This window comes from Schistocerca americana, chromosome X (assembly GCF_021461395.2).
Source record: "Schistocerca americana isolate TAMUIC-IGC-003095 chromosome X, iqSchAmer2.1, whole genome shotgun sequence".
Classification (NCBI taxonomy): Eukaryota; Metazoa; Arthropoda; class Insecta; order Orthoptera; family Acrididae; genus Schistocerca; species Schistocerca americana.
In genome coordinates, this window is record NC_060130.1 from 818,627,253 (window position 1) to 818,642,825 (window position 15,573).

The 15,573-nt window shown below is 42.7% G+C and overlaps 1 protein-coding gene across 2 annotated transcripts in view; it reads right to left on the bottom strand.

Moving 5' to 3' along the window:
- Positions 1–595: 595 nt before the first annotated feature.
- Positions 596–15,573, bottom strand: part of LOC124554860 (ras-related protein rab7) — a 32,058-nt gene continuing 17,080 nt past the window's right edge. The window contains exons 4-5 of one of the 2 annotated variants that reach the window (XM_047128528.1): positions 5,216–5,441; positions 596–2,252 (exon numbers count right to left, since the gene is read on the bottom strand). In XM_047128528.1, coding sequence (XP_046984484.1) covers positions 5,220–5,441 — 222 coding nt within the window. In that variant the 3' untranslated portion in view covers positions 596–2,252; positions 5,216–5,219. Of the gene's footprint in view, positions 2,256–5,215; positions 5,442–15,573 lie in introns of both variants that reach the window. The other variant, XM_047128527.1, reaches the window with a different exon arrangement.

Consider the following 15,573-nt stretch of genomic DNA (forward strand, 5'->3'; position numbering starts at 1 on the left):
CTTATCTGAATGCATTCAGTTTTATTTAGCCGGAGATTTTTAACACAAATATATCTGTGTGCTCTGGCTGGTTACAGTCATCTCCAGTTATGGAATGCAAACAATTACAGTTTCTCACATAAATGTACCAAGGTAACTTAAAATCCCATGAACACCAGAATAATTGTAATACCTGGCACTATCAACATCGCAAAAAACAAACCACCGTATTTTCCTCAGTTGCCTTTAAACAGTTGTTTTAAATCAACCACAATGAGGGACTGGAATGTTGCACTACTTTGTGACATTGAGACCACCAAACTGCATTTTAACAACTTTTGCAAGTAAAATGTCACTTTCTCAGTACATTAGCAAATGAGTATCTTGACAGAAAGATCAAGACATCGAGTAGAAAACCTTAACCGCAGTGTAGGTTCCAGCTCCCATCAAATAGAAAATTTTCCCTTTCAATTTAACTATTACAATGTGAGCCCAGCACTCACTACTACAGCAAATCAACCACTCAGTTTAACAGTAAGTAACAAAAACACAGGGGAAATTTTCACCATTGCATACTGTAGCTGCTAAAGAAATGAAAGCGCTTTAACAACGCAGCAAGGCTCAAAACATTTATTGCTAATTACAAAAAAATTACATCATCTTATTCTATGAGAAGATATGACTTCTAGACATAAAACATTTCAAAAACTGGTTCTGCAAACAGAGATGTAAACCATCCAGACATGTTAGGCTCCTATAAAATCTTAGAATTAAGCGAACCTGTTACAGATATTTTTCAGAAAATTTATCTCCGACTTAATCCAAAACAAATCTCAGTTTTCTCTGTAATACATCCCAGCTTACATACTAGCATCTTTTGTAGGAACTGTAATAAACCTATAAACATGATACTACTAAAAAAAGTTGACTTGGGACGAAATTAACTTTATTTCTTAACACATTAAGAATTTGCGGCAGCCTATAAAATTACTTGCTCTTTTCTGTACATGTGATGGTAAAAAACACTATGGCCGTACCTGATAACACTGCAGTTTTTCTCACTTAGCAGACAGATGGAATCTGGGGTCAGGTTTGACAAACTTTCAAATTTTTTAGATATTAAAGCCAATGACTTTTTACAAAAATAGTTTTATATAATTAATGAATTAATACAGTTGACAAACTCACCTCTAAATCCTATACTCAGAAGTTCACAACATAATTGTCATACTGCAGTAGCTTCACATTTACAATTTATCAAACAAGTTTCAAAAATAAAGTCAATAAAAAGGTTACACAATTTTAAATGAATTTATGAAATTTAAAAAGATTTTCAGTCAATAATTATGAACATTAACACTTTAAGATACAAGAGGTAAATTGTGATGCTTTTGCAGAATTGTGTAAATCTTAAGAATACATAAATTTCACTTAAAACAATCATCACACAATGCCCTGTCTTCCATACAGTTTTTTTACACGGCTGCCTAAAAATGACAAATCCCTTAAATTTAACAATAAGATACAAAACACACAGCCAACATAATAATATATAGTTATATGTATATATATGAGATTTGGCATTGGTTGATAATACACTTCTAAGCTTTAAATAAGTCAATACCTAACATCTCTGTATTACTGGTGTACAGAAGTGTACCAGTATATCAATAACAAATGTCTAGTCTATAACAGCGTAATTCCAATGTCTACAGCAGGAAGTGGTCAGATGTTATGCTTTATAAATAACTTGCTATAGATGTCTTAAAGGGTAATATATGTTTCACAATCTTATGCATCATCATGCAAACTTCTGACTTGTTACCTTTCATTCCACAATATAGACCATTTCACAGAAAACTCTTGATAAATTTCAAGAAAGGAAATTTCTACTGTTAAGCTCTGGGATACATTTAACATACACAAGTTGACAGTTTATTTCTCCATACCCATCCTCATCAGAACATAAATATGTATTTAACAATAGAGAATGAATATGAAGGATTTTTTGACAGTTTACTTCCACTGACAGTGACTGTAGAATTTTACACATCGATTTTTAATGTCCGTGCAAGAACAGACCTGATTAAATAGAGTGATCTACACATACACTGCCTACAAGAGGCAATTTAACATGAATGGAAACAACAGATACAACAAATTCTGAAAGTTACATCAGTAACAATTATTTGTGTCACATACATTAATACAAGACGCTGCCCTTCATCCACTGCCTCTCATCTTTTGAAATTACGGATGGTCTGTGATTGCTCCTGCTAAAGAAGAAAACAATGAAATTCCACTGTAAATATATATTGGTTTTCACATATGCATACATATACATTGGACCCAATTACTTGACTGTAAGAGATGCTTGATATGAAATATAGCAAACAGGAAAGAATGAAAGAGTGCCTACTGACAAATTCCACTAATTCATGTCCGTGTACTTACTGGGCAACCAAAATTCATTGCAATATTTCACACACTACTAACTTCCACTTTTTCCCAGGCCATCAGACATGTGCTCCAATCAATATGAAATAGCACAGTGGCTGGGTAACACACATATATATATTAGTGTCTTTCATAGGTGACTGTCTACAGCTGTTCGATAACTGAAAAAGCTGTACAGCTGATGGCAGAAATATGCTTTTTTCTATTTTTACAAATGTTACATTGCACTATTTTGTGTAGTATCATTTCATCCCTAAGAGCCATGTATAGTTACACTATAAAGTACAAGAAACTGGTGGAAACAGTGAATTATCTCAAGCTTAGCAACACATTACAATTTCACAATAATTTTCTTACTCCCCCACATTTAGCATGTTTCCGTGCTAGCTTTGGCAAAATGTTGATTTGTGAAAATTAACATGTAAATATGATAACGGGAAGCCCTGTAAGAATGTAAGTAACACCAGTTGTTCTGACATACATAGCTGACAGCTATCCTTACAAACCATCCCTCATTACCATAATCCTTCCAGCCTTTAACCCCCTGCCCCACATCAGCCTCCTCCCTGTCCCAGAAATAACTTCATCCCGCATCCACACCCCCTTCTCCAGTCTCCACTTCTTTGTTTTGTCACCCCCTCCCAGCCCCACTCCTTCACTTCATCTCCATCATTTGTGCACACCTGCATCAAGAGATTCATCTAATGTGTCAAAGATAAGCAGGTGTTAGAGTGCTATACTCTTTCCTAGAATTTTCAAGAGCTGTTGAAATAAGAAGTTATTCTATTTGGAAATAAAGCACAATGTACTCCCAACTATTTCAGGAAATGTGGGGAGAAGATGCATGAGTAACCAAGGAACATGAATAATCTAGGTATTTTCCAAGTGTATTTAAGACTGTCTACTGGGCAGGTAGTCGTGGCAGTGTCACCAGCCAAGATCTGCATGCCCTCAGGTGCAGCTTGGGACAATCTTCTCCCACTGCCTGTATAGCTAAGTTTCTGCTGCTGCCCTTAGCAGCCAACAAATTGCACTGTCAGTCCCCATGTGTGCACAACATATATGGCTTTTATGCACAAATAATCCACAAACCAGATAATCAGCACACAAACTGGAGTACACTTATTTAATTTTACACTATGCAAGAAATATTAGTACTTTAATACATAATTATTTATGCACAATTAATTTCAATGTAAAAATCTGCAATCTATTAGCAGCACTCGCATTACACAGTCACATCACATAAATTATGTAATCTATTACATCACTGGCTTACCAGCCATGTTATAGAGTGAGATTAGTGAAAAACTGTATGCTGAAACACTGCTCATTATTTTCTCCTTGTGTGAAGATTAGCACCAGAGTAGTAGAAAAAAGCACAATGATGCACACACACAGAATAGGCAGAAGCCTCTTACAACTAATTTTGCTTTGCCAAGGCATAAAGAGCAGAGTGGTACGAAGATGTAGTGCAACTTGCAGGAGACTCCAGATCATTGTTACTCCTCTCTTTGGCTTTAAAAGTCTATTGTTTGGCAAGGCAGTAGCATTAATATAACTTAGTTTCCAACTGTTTTCACACTGTCTTAATATCCCCTTTTCTTTATGACCAATAGCAAATACTCTAGTACACAGTCTGTGATAACCACGTCCATTGTTATTGTTACCACACAATTTCAACATATGTATTCCTGGTGCAGGTTGACATTAATAAAATAATGAAACCACACATGGAAACAACATACACTGCCCCTGTGGCACTGCCAAATAACTAAGCGAAAAGTTGAGGCAGAACCAGCAGTCACACCTCCCCGTAACTTCAGCACTTGCTCCAAGGTCAAACGAGAGGCACAGACGTGAGAGGATGTTTACAACATGTCATTAAACATGTGCGTCTAAAATATGAACGGTCTTCAACTTTCTTAGAGCCCACAAACCCTGGCCAGCCCTAAAAATGAATAGTAAAAAACAGGACTGCCTGCACTAATCTCGGGCATTATGTATGCATACATTGCCTAACTCCACCAACACTCCATTGCCTCTCCACCACATGAACAGACTGAACAATGAAATGTAAATATGGTTCGTCACTAATATTTTTACCGTACACTGGTGTAGAAAAAGCTGACAGAATGGAACAGTATGTTTAAAAAAATTTGGACTGAATGTAAACAACAAGACTTCACAAATAATCATTCACGCGGAAGGAACAAGCTGAAAACACTTATTTGGAAGGGATAACATTATAATCAGTTTCCCTGTTTCAAGTATATCTGAAGACCAACTTCAGCCAATTACACCATTAATAGGAAATACTCAACAGGGCACAGATGGTATTTTTATAATAGTCAGAAACTGAGACCGCGAAGTATCACAAAATCAATACTTACCATGTCCAACACATACTTTGTGCCAATTCTCACTCATGGCTTAAAGATGTATATCCCACTGAAGATATACTAAAGCAGAATTCAAGTGGCACATGAGATTCTTAAGAACTATGAACCTAACTGAATGTCCAAGGCAGAAGACCACACAAAAGACCCACAATCTGCTGGACAGGCACAGTGAAATTAGACAGGGAGGAGTGAGGATTCTAGTGGGAAGGCATTCAGGAACAAGTGATCTACAAGAACACTTACACCATACCCAGGAAACAAGCTAGGGAATAATAATGAAACAAGTTTCATACCCGCGATGTGTGTGTGTGTGTGTGTGTGTGTGTGTGTGTGTGTGTGTGAGTGGGTGAGTGGGTGAATATGAAATTACTATTTACCATCTTAACATGCACAGGCATCAGGGCGTGCTCCTTTTTGTTCTCCGGTAAGCTTTATCTGATCAGGGAATTCACTATAGAGCTCAACTTCACTCTCCTGCGCCAATGCATTCTTTGCGATGGTCTGGAATGCCTGCTCCACATTGATGGCTTCTTTAGCTGACGTTTCAAAGTATGGGATATTGTTCTTACTTTGACACCACTGGCTGGCACGTTTCACTGAAACCTATGGAAAGAAAATTTTTTAAATCTGACAGGAAACTTTACACATGATAATGGAACAAAGTAACAGCTGAAACTGCTCGATTACCAACGTAAAACTACTATGTAATAAAAGTAAATTATTAATTCTTACTTGTCTACAGAAGCCAAGACCACTAGTTGTCAGCCCTACGCCATCAAGAGTTGCTTTTGTTTATAAATTAAAGCTGAGTGAAAATTTAAAGTTATTTCACTAATTTTAAAATAATTTACATTTTTAGAAGCACCTCCTGTTCCCATAAAACTTACAGATCACGTCAATTAAGCACTGTACGCCTGGCGATATTTTACACCAGAAAATCACACAAATACCAGTTTCCGGCAGATGGAACAGCATTGGCACTGTGTGCAAAACACAGTACTCACAATAATTTCAATATGCAATGTATATTCTTTGGCTAGAAGTTTGCTCATTAAGCCATATGGCTCTTACTAGATTCTTTTCATATCTTTTCCAGCTCAAAAATAATTTTTTTTTTAGATCTTTACTCTTCGCGTATGTTGGTTGGTTTGTTGGTTGGTTTGTTTGAAAAAAGAGGGGGCGGGGGGGAGAGGGGAAGAGACCAAACTGCGAGGTCATTGGTCCCTTCTTCCCAATAAAACAATTATCCAAAGGAAAGAAGAAGACAGAGGAGAAAGGAAAAACTGGAAGAATGACAAGAGGACAAAAAACACTGCACTGAACAAAACAGGACAAGAAAACCAGAGATGCAATAAACAGGGAGAGGAGCTTAAAAACAAGAAAGCACATGACCATGGCTGGCTTACAATGAGTATCAAAAAGGAGAAGCCAACCACACCAACACATTAAAATCTCCTCCCTAAAAGCCCTCGGGTGGAGGATGCAAAGGGACGAAGTTCATGCACTGAAACTCCGATCAAATGATAAAACCCAACCTCACAAATAAAACACAGAACTAAAGCTGCTATTGGAGACATTGTCACCGAACACCAAAGGTAGGTTGCTAGGAAAGTTACAAGTTCGTCACAGGGCAGGTAAAAGTGGCCAGTCCAGGAAGAGGTGGAAGACTGTCACTTGGGAGCCACAGCGACACTGTGGTGGGTCCTCATAACGGAGGAGGTAACCATGTCCGAGCCATGTATGGCCAATGCAGAGTCAACAGAGGACAACTGATTCCCTGCAAGAAGTCCACAGGGAAGACTTCCACACACTCGCAGTCTCCTTTATGATACACAGTTTGTTGTGCGTATCGTTATACCACTCCAGCTCCCAAAACCAAAAAACCTTGCGGCATAAGAAACGCAGGTCTGTTCCAGCGATGCCCATCTTCAGAATCGGTTTCTGCGTAACCTGTTTGGCCAGCCTGTCAGCAAGTTCGTTGCCTGGGATTCCGACATGTCCTTTGGTCCACACAAACACCACTGAACAACTGGACTGTTCCAGGGTGGAGATGGACTCCTGGATGTTCACTACCAAAGGATGGCGAGGGTAGCACTGGTCGAGAGCTTGTAATCTGCTCAGGGAGTCTTAACAGAGAAGAAATGACTCACCAGAACAGGAACGGATGTACTGAAGTGCATGAGATACAGTCACAAGCTCTGCAGTGGGTACACTGCAGCCAGCAAGCAAGGAATGCTGTTCAATATGGTCTCTGTGGACTTATGCAAAGCCAATATTACCATCAGCCATCAAGTTGTCAGTGTGAACTACTTCAGAGCCCCTGAACATGTCAACAATTGAGAGGAAGTGACAGAGTGGCAGGGTTAACTAAGTCCTTAGGACCATGCAAAAGGTCCAGATGAAGCTTCAGCCGAGGTGTACACCATGGAGGTGTACGTGAATGCACCTCAAGTGGAAGTGGTAAAGGGAACGACTCCAGTTTGGAGAGACGGGATGGCACACTAACTGCAATCGTGAGCCCTGACCTGGGACACCAATGCAGGAGATCAACTGTAACTGGTGAGCAATTGTGCACATTGGATCCGCAATGGAGGGACTCCACCCGGATACTGGTCACAAAACTCACTCTAAAAGCTCCCGTTGCTAGTCTAACGCCACAGAGGTGCACTGGGTTGAGGAAATTAAACACAGAGTGCCGCCGATCCATAAATCAGAGTCCTACAGTCAAGGTGGGATTGAACAAGGGCTTTGTAGAGATGCAGCAGCGTAGAGCTATCTGCACCACAGTTGGTGTTGCTCAGGCAGCAGAGAGCATTGAGGTGCTGCCAGCACTCCCACTTATACTGACAAAGGTGAGGTAGCAAAGTCAATCAGGCATCGAAAACCAGTCCTAAGAATCGATATGTCTCCACTACAATGAGTGGATCGTCATTAAGATAAAGTTCAGGTTTGGGATGAACGGTATGACGCTGACAAGTGCACGACACACTGTTTTGTGGCTGAAAACTGAAGGCCATGGGCTACAGCCCATGACTATGCCGTCTGGATGGCTCCTTGTAGGCACCTAACAGCAACTTCAGTACTGGAGGAGCAATACGAAATGCGTAACTCATCCGCATACAAATAAGGGGAGACAGACTGCCCTACGGCTGCTGCTAGGCCACTGATGGCCACTAAAAATAGACACTCAATACAGAACCCTGCAGAACGCCATTCTCCTGAATACGGAGTGTACTATGGGAGGCACCAACTGGGACACGGAAAGTACGGAGCGAGAGGAAGTTTTGGATAAAAATTGGGAGGAGGCCTCCAGAGACCCAACTCAATGTAGCAAGGGTACGATACCAGGTCATGTCTTAAGACAAAAGACAGCAACCAGGTGCTGACATCTGGAAAAAGGCTGTTCGGATGGCAGACTATGGCGACCCCGGCAGAAGCCGCCCTGACCTGGAGCTAGTAGGCCACATTACTCCAGGACCCAACCCAACTGCCGACACCATCCGTTTCAGCAACATACAGAGAACATTTGTGACCGATGGGCTGATATCCACATCACGTGGATTTTTACCGAGTTTTAGCACCAGAATGATGGTGCTCTCCCGCCATTGCAATGGAAAGATGCTATCGCAGAAGATAACTAGGAGAGATCGCGTGTAGTCAGACAAGAGATGTTTAATCATATGGCTGTGGATCCCATCTGGCCCAGGAGTTGTGTCAGGGCAATGTGCAAGGGCACTGAGGAGCTCCCACTCACAGAGTGGCAAAATGGGGCATTATTTGGTTCACTGTGGTATGTAGTGAAGAAGAGGACTTTCCATCTGCCGTTTGAGGGTGCAAAAGGCTGCGGGGAAGTTCTGACGCAGAGGCTCAGGCATAGTGCTTGGCGAAGTGATTGGCAATCACATTTGTGTCGGTAGAGAGCACGTCACTGATGTTAATACCAGGGACACCTGTTGGGGTCTGGTACTCTAAAAGACGTCTGATCATCATCCAGACTTCGGAAGGTTACCTATGGCACCCAATAGTCGATACATACCTCTCCCAATACTCCCTGTTTCCATCATTATATAAGCAGGAGAATGCAGGCACAAAGCCACTTAAAGGCTATTAGGAGCTTATGTCACTGGAGAGCTCACCAACACTAATTGCCTCAGTGACTTCCAGCAACCACCAATGGAATGTCTGGCTGGGGGCACCCTAGAGAACGAGGGACCGTGTTTTCCGCCACAGAAATCGTTGTAGTGACCTGCTCAATCACCACCTCAATGGCACCACGTGGGGGACATTCAATGGTGACAGCAGAGGCAAAGGCTACATAGTCTGCCTTGTTTAAAGCCCATCTGGGTAGGCGTCTGTGGGCGCAATGCTAAGAGTGACAGGAAGATGGGGAAGTGGTCACTACCACACAGGTCGCCATGTGCTCTAGTGGATAGATGGGGGAAGGCCTGGGTGCAAATTCATAAATCAATGGCCGAGTAAGTACCATGAGCCTAACTGAAATGTGTGGCGGCCCCAGTATTAAGAGGCAGAGGTCGATTTGGGACAGTAAATTTTCAACAACTCTGCCACAGACAGTATGCATGGTACTACCCACAAGGTAGTATGGGCATTGTAATCTCCCAGAAGTAGAAAGGTTTAGGGAGTTGTTGAATCAGTGCAGCCAATACGTTGAGGGGTGCCACACCATCTGGAGTGAGTTATATGCTGCTGACAGTTATTTCCTGTGTCATCTGTATCCTGACATCCAGAGATCCAAGAGGAGTCTGAAGGGGACACAGTTCAGGATATACAAGCAAACTCCACTTCACACCATTATATTTGCTACAGTTACTGTAATATCACTTGTAGCTATGAAGGGCAGGGGTGCGCATTGCCAGGAACCAGGTGTTCTGGATGGCAACGCAGACAGCAGGTGTAAAGCTTGACAGTTCCCATAGCTCAACCAGGTGGTGGAAAAAACCGCCGCAGTTCCACTGGAGGATGAGGTGAGCGTGAGACTGGGATGGTATGAAACTCAAAGAGGTAGTCCACACCTCAGGGTCACCTGCTGCCACAGAGTTACTTCCTGAATAGGCTACATCCATTGTGTTCAAGGGTCTGGTGAGATATAGGACCTCAGCAGATGCCAGAATCTTCACCTCATCCTCAGACTCAAGAGCTTTTAGGCAGCAGTGGTGCGGGTGCTACCACAATTCCCTTGGTCTTGGGGAGGGGTCTTCTTTCTGGATTTCTCTCGCTGATCCTTTGGTTTCTCAGCTGGGAGGGCTTCACTGATTCAGTATCTGGGACTGAATGATCCTGAAGCCCTATGACTAGCTGCATTTGGGCACTTCAGCCACTAGCGGGTGTAATCTTCCTCACTAGCAGAAACCTGGAAAGGCATTAATCCAAGGGTCCCCTGCCTAGTGATAGGAGCCCAAGAACACTTCCGCTTCTCCGGCTGAGAAGTGGGGAATGGTGTCCTCGATGGTTGGTGGGACAGTGCTCCCAAGGTAGGTACCCTCCAGCATCAAGAGGGCAGGAGAGCTGACGAACTCTCAGACCTTATGGGGCTACAACTGTTCAGGTAGCGGCGGCATATGAGGTCACAGCTACAGGATGTAGGCGCTCAAATTTACTCTTGGGTTCAGTGTAGGTCAGTCGGTCCATGGTCTTTACTCCATGCTTTTCGTTTCTCGCTGTAAAATCCTGCCGTCTGGTGAGCAAGGGGAATGATGCTCTTGACACAGATGGGAGGCAGGGCACATGGAGTATTGGGATGAGATGGACGACCACAATCTCGACATGAGGGGCTGGAAGTACAGCGGATGACATATGGCCGAACTTCCAGCACTTGCACTTAAAGCACCACATTTGGGGAGGGATATATGGTTCGACATCACAGCGATAGACCATCACCTTGACCTTATCGGCCAATGTGTCACACTCTAAGGCCAACATGACGGCACCAGTGGCAACATGATTATCTCTGACCCTGATGGATGAGCCTGACGAAATGAGTTTGTCACTGCAAGTCGGTGCACAGTTCGTCAGACTGCAAAAGAAGGTCCCTGTGGAATATAATACCCTGGACCATATTTAAGCTCTTATGAGGCATGATGCTAATGGAAACATCTCCAGTTTGTCACAATCGTGTAACGCCCATGACTGGGCAGAGTGTGCCATTTTTATCAAGACTGACCCTGACCGCGTTTTAGACAAGCCCTCTTACCTCCCCAAACTTGTCCTCTAAATACTCTACAAAAAAAACGAGGCTTCATCAAGACATAGGAGTCCCCATCAGCTCTCCTACATACAAGGTACCAGGACAAATAAGTTTCTCTGCCATCCTTAGCCTGGCGTTCCTCCCATGGTATGGCCAAGGAGGGGAACGATTTAGGATTATACTTCCTTGCATTGTACTGAGACTGAACACTTTGAGACTGCTGGTGTTTGATCACCAGCAAGTGATGACATGGTACACTTCATCACATGCCATCCGCCCTGATGCCACCCACTCTGACCAGAGGCCCTCCCAAGGGCACCATCCAGCCACAGCAAAGGCCACCTGGCAGGATGGCCATTGCCGAGGCACAGGCATCAGCAGAGTGATCCCTTTGTAGTCAGGGGGGGCTACAACCAACAGGGTACATGACTGCCCCAGCACAATGGACTGACTACCATGGTGGAAATGAGGTACAAGGAATTCCATGGTCCTCATCAGTGCAGAAAATGACACTGTGTAGTAGATGGAGGAAAATGCACCCAGGAAGGTGTCCTTGCTCATAAGATGGAGAATGAGTGGGACTGCAATCCCACAAGAAAGTAGGCTACAGATCTCAATGCACGATGGACATAATGCACATGAGGCAGATGATGCACCATGTAAGGCACCCTTTCCCAATTGGCTTGCTCTTCAGGAATATTTTGAAAAATGGAGCTCAAACCCTACAGGGGATCATCACATAAAGGCCAAAAGGTGTGACTCCTTTTAGTCGCATCTTACGACAGGCAGGAATACCTCGGACCTATACTAATCCCCGGGCCTGCAGGGGGGACGTATGAGGGCAATCGAGAATGTAACATCTGTTATGCTATAAATAAAATACAAGAACAGTTAAAGCCAATTTATTGGAAAACCATGAATTTATACGTCGATATTACTTCTCTCAAAAGTCGGTTCTGAATTAAGCTTTCATCGTCTCTTATTGAATAATTACCTTTGCATGAAATTCTGCTGCCTGACATTGCAGACAGCCCATGACAGTATCTTTATGGTTTTCTTTGAAGTATTGGAAACCAAGTCATTCTTGAGCATGGTGTTGAAATCACTTCCAATGTTATCTACTTTAAATAATGCAACAACTTTTGTATTATGCTAGGCAGAGTGTGGCTAAAAACTAATCGAAACATGCAATACCAGTAGTCAAAAACCTTTTTGAATTTCTTTTCTCAGTATTTGACTGAAAAGCAGTTTTGGAACCACGAGCACTAAACATGCTTGGTCACAATATGGCAGAAACAGGCCAGGAAATCTGCAGAAAGTTGTCTCATAATTAACCCTTTGACCGCTATGGACAAGTTAACTCTTCAAGCTCCACTGATCCTCAAGTGCTGAGGATGTGAGTAAATGCAGTTTTTGGGTATTCCTTGAGCACTATTGACATTTCCGAGGGTATTTCTGTTATGTCACTACAACTACAAGAAACTTAAAAAATATATAGTTCTGCAAAGCAGCAAAACTTAGACTGCAAAAGTCATCGTAATGAAGAACTAAACCAACGATGTGCTAGCAGATGGCATTTCCTGATAACGCAAAAAGCAAATTACGAAAGTAACAACTAACAATTTGCTAACTAACTTCTTCAATTCAGAAAACAAATCAAACTACAAACATCTCTATCTGTAAATAGACTGTGGAGAAGGAAAGATAGGATATGAAAGGAGAAGATCACTGCTGTCAACTGCATTGAGACATTACATGGAACCAGCAATGATGAGTGAAGGTGTGAACCGGACCACAATTCGAACCCAGGATCTCTTCCTCACTAGACAGGTGCATTAAGCACTGCACCATCCAGGACACAGCATTACCACAACTGTGTTGACTACCTCAGCACACTTCACAGCTGATTCACATAGCCATCAAGGGCCACCTATCTGCAGTCCCTGTCCATATCTTAAATGTTTGCTCTCCGAGATTCCCACAGGAGGTCAGACATATTCATACATCTGCACTGAACAAGGTGAATCCACTGTCCAGCTAGCCCAATCAAATTATACGAATATGTGGTATCTGTTCTTTTCAACATGTCCCACACCACACAGTCACACGATGTACTATATAATAAATATCTTTAATTACAGCCAACTGATGAGTGTACTTCAATAAAGCGAAACTCAACTAGTGAGAAAAACATGTTTTTTCTTTTTAGTTTTAACGACAAAACAAATATTCCCAGGAATCTTAAATCAACTATGGACAATATGGCCACACAAATGAAGCTATTTACGAGGTGCATTCAAGTTCTAAGGCCTCCGATTTTTTTTTCTCTCTGGACTGGAAAGAGATAGAAACATGCGCATTGTTTTTAAAATGAGGCCGCGTTCATTGTCAATACGTCCCAGAGATGGCAGCACCGTACGGCAGATGGAATTTTACCACCAGCGGCGAGAATGAGAACTGTTTTAAATACTTAAAATGGTGACGTTTTCCTTACTTGAACAGCGTGCAATCATTCGTTTTCTGAATCTGCGTGGTGTGAAACCAATTGAAATTAATCAACAGTTGAAGGAGACGTGGTGATGGCGTTATGGATGTGTCGAAAGTGCGTTCGTGGGTGGACAGTTTAATGAAGGCAGAACATCGTGTGACAACAAACCAAAACAACCTCGGGCTCGCACAAGCCAGTCTGACGACATGATCGAGAAAGTGGAAAGAATTGTTTTGGGGGATCACCTCCAGAGGTGGCATTTCTGTGGGTTCTGTGCACACAATCCTGCATGACGACCTGAAAATGCGGAAAGTGTCATCCAAATGGGTGCCACGAATGCTGGCGGACGACCACATGGCTGCCCGTGTGGCATGTTGCCAAGCAATGTTGACGCGCAATGGCAGCATGAATGGGACTTTCTTTTCGTTGGTTGTGACAATGGATGAGACATGGATGCCATTTTTCAATCCAGAAACAAAGTGCCAGTCAGCTCAATGGAAGCACACAGATTCACCGCCACCAAAAAAATTTCGGGTAACCGCCAGTGCTGAAAAAATGGTGTCCATGTTCTGGGACAGCAAGGGTGTAATCCTTACCCATTGCGTTCCAAGGGCACTACGGTAACAGGTGCATCCTACGAAAATGTTTTTAAGAACAAATTCCTTCCTGCACTGCAACAAAAACGTCCGGGAAGGGCTGCGCCTGTGCTGTTTCACCAAGACAACGTACCCGCACATCAAGCTAACGTTACGCAACAGTTTCTTCGTGATAACTTTGAAGTGATTCCTCATGCTCCCTACTCACCTGACCTCGCTCCTAGTGACTTGGCTTTTTCCAACAATGAAAGACACTCCATGGCTGCACATTCACCAGCCGTGCTGCTATTGCCTCAGCGATTTTCCAGTGGTCAAAACAGACTCCTAAAGAAGCCTTCGCCACTGCCATGGAATCATGGCGTCAGCGTTGTGAAAAATGTGTACGTCTGCAGGGCGATTACGTCGAGAAGTAATGCCAGTTTCATCGATTTCGGGTGAGTAGTTAATTAGAAAAAAAATAGGAGGCCTTAGAACTTGAACGCACCTCATAAGTGTTTCCATGTCATGTTCCATCAACCATCTCACTTCTGCTGGCAAGCTACTTCCTTATCTCTGAACAAAAATGTTTCGAGTATTTATCAAATGACCTACATGCCCCCCGAGTGCTTTCATTTGCAAAAAAAAAGTTTTTTGATATGTTAAACTGTTTATGAAACAATATGACCACGATTCCCAATGCACAGGGATGGAAATGGGTATGCCACACCTGACTGCTGGGTATGAAAACTAGTAACTTGACCTTCCACTTAAGGAAACACCGCAACTAGTCATTTCTGGCCTGTATGTAGTACGAATTTCATTATGAATGTCAACATCTTTCAGATACTTGCCCCTACAAACTATTATAGAAAGTATTTCACATTGGGCCGTATTTTCACTTTTAATACTCATTTAGAACAGCTAGTGCAGGTAAGTGACAAGCAATCCTATCACAGCTTTAAGCACATCAGTGACTAATTCCATCCACCCCCCTTTCCCCTCCCCCCCACCAACCTCCCAAACCAAACACTTCCTGCATTAAACCAGGACACTTCCTGAACAACCCTCAACATGCAATGAGACCATTACTGACTAGCAATGTTAATCACAAAAACAGTCCAATGAAAACGGTGGAATGTGATGCATTACACAGTAATTATTCCCAGTGCTACATCAGAATCAGTATGCCCAACATAAATTGCTATTTAGAGACTGGAGCAGCCACAATGTTCTTGCAACCAGGACCAGTTTTGTTCGTTCTTTACATGAATTTAACATCTGAGCACTCTTTGCAAATGAAATGGCTCTGAGCACTATGGAACTTAACATCTATGGTCATCAGTCCCCTAGAACTTAGAACTACTTAAACCTAACTAACCTGAGGACATCACACAACACCCAGTCATCACGAGGCAGAGAAAATCCCTGACCCCGCCGGGAATCGAACCCGGGAACCCGGGTGCTGGA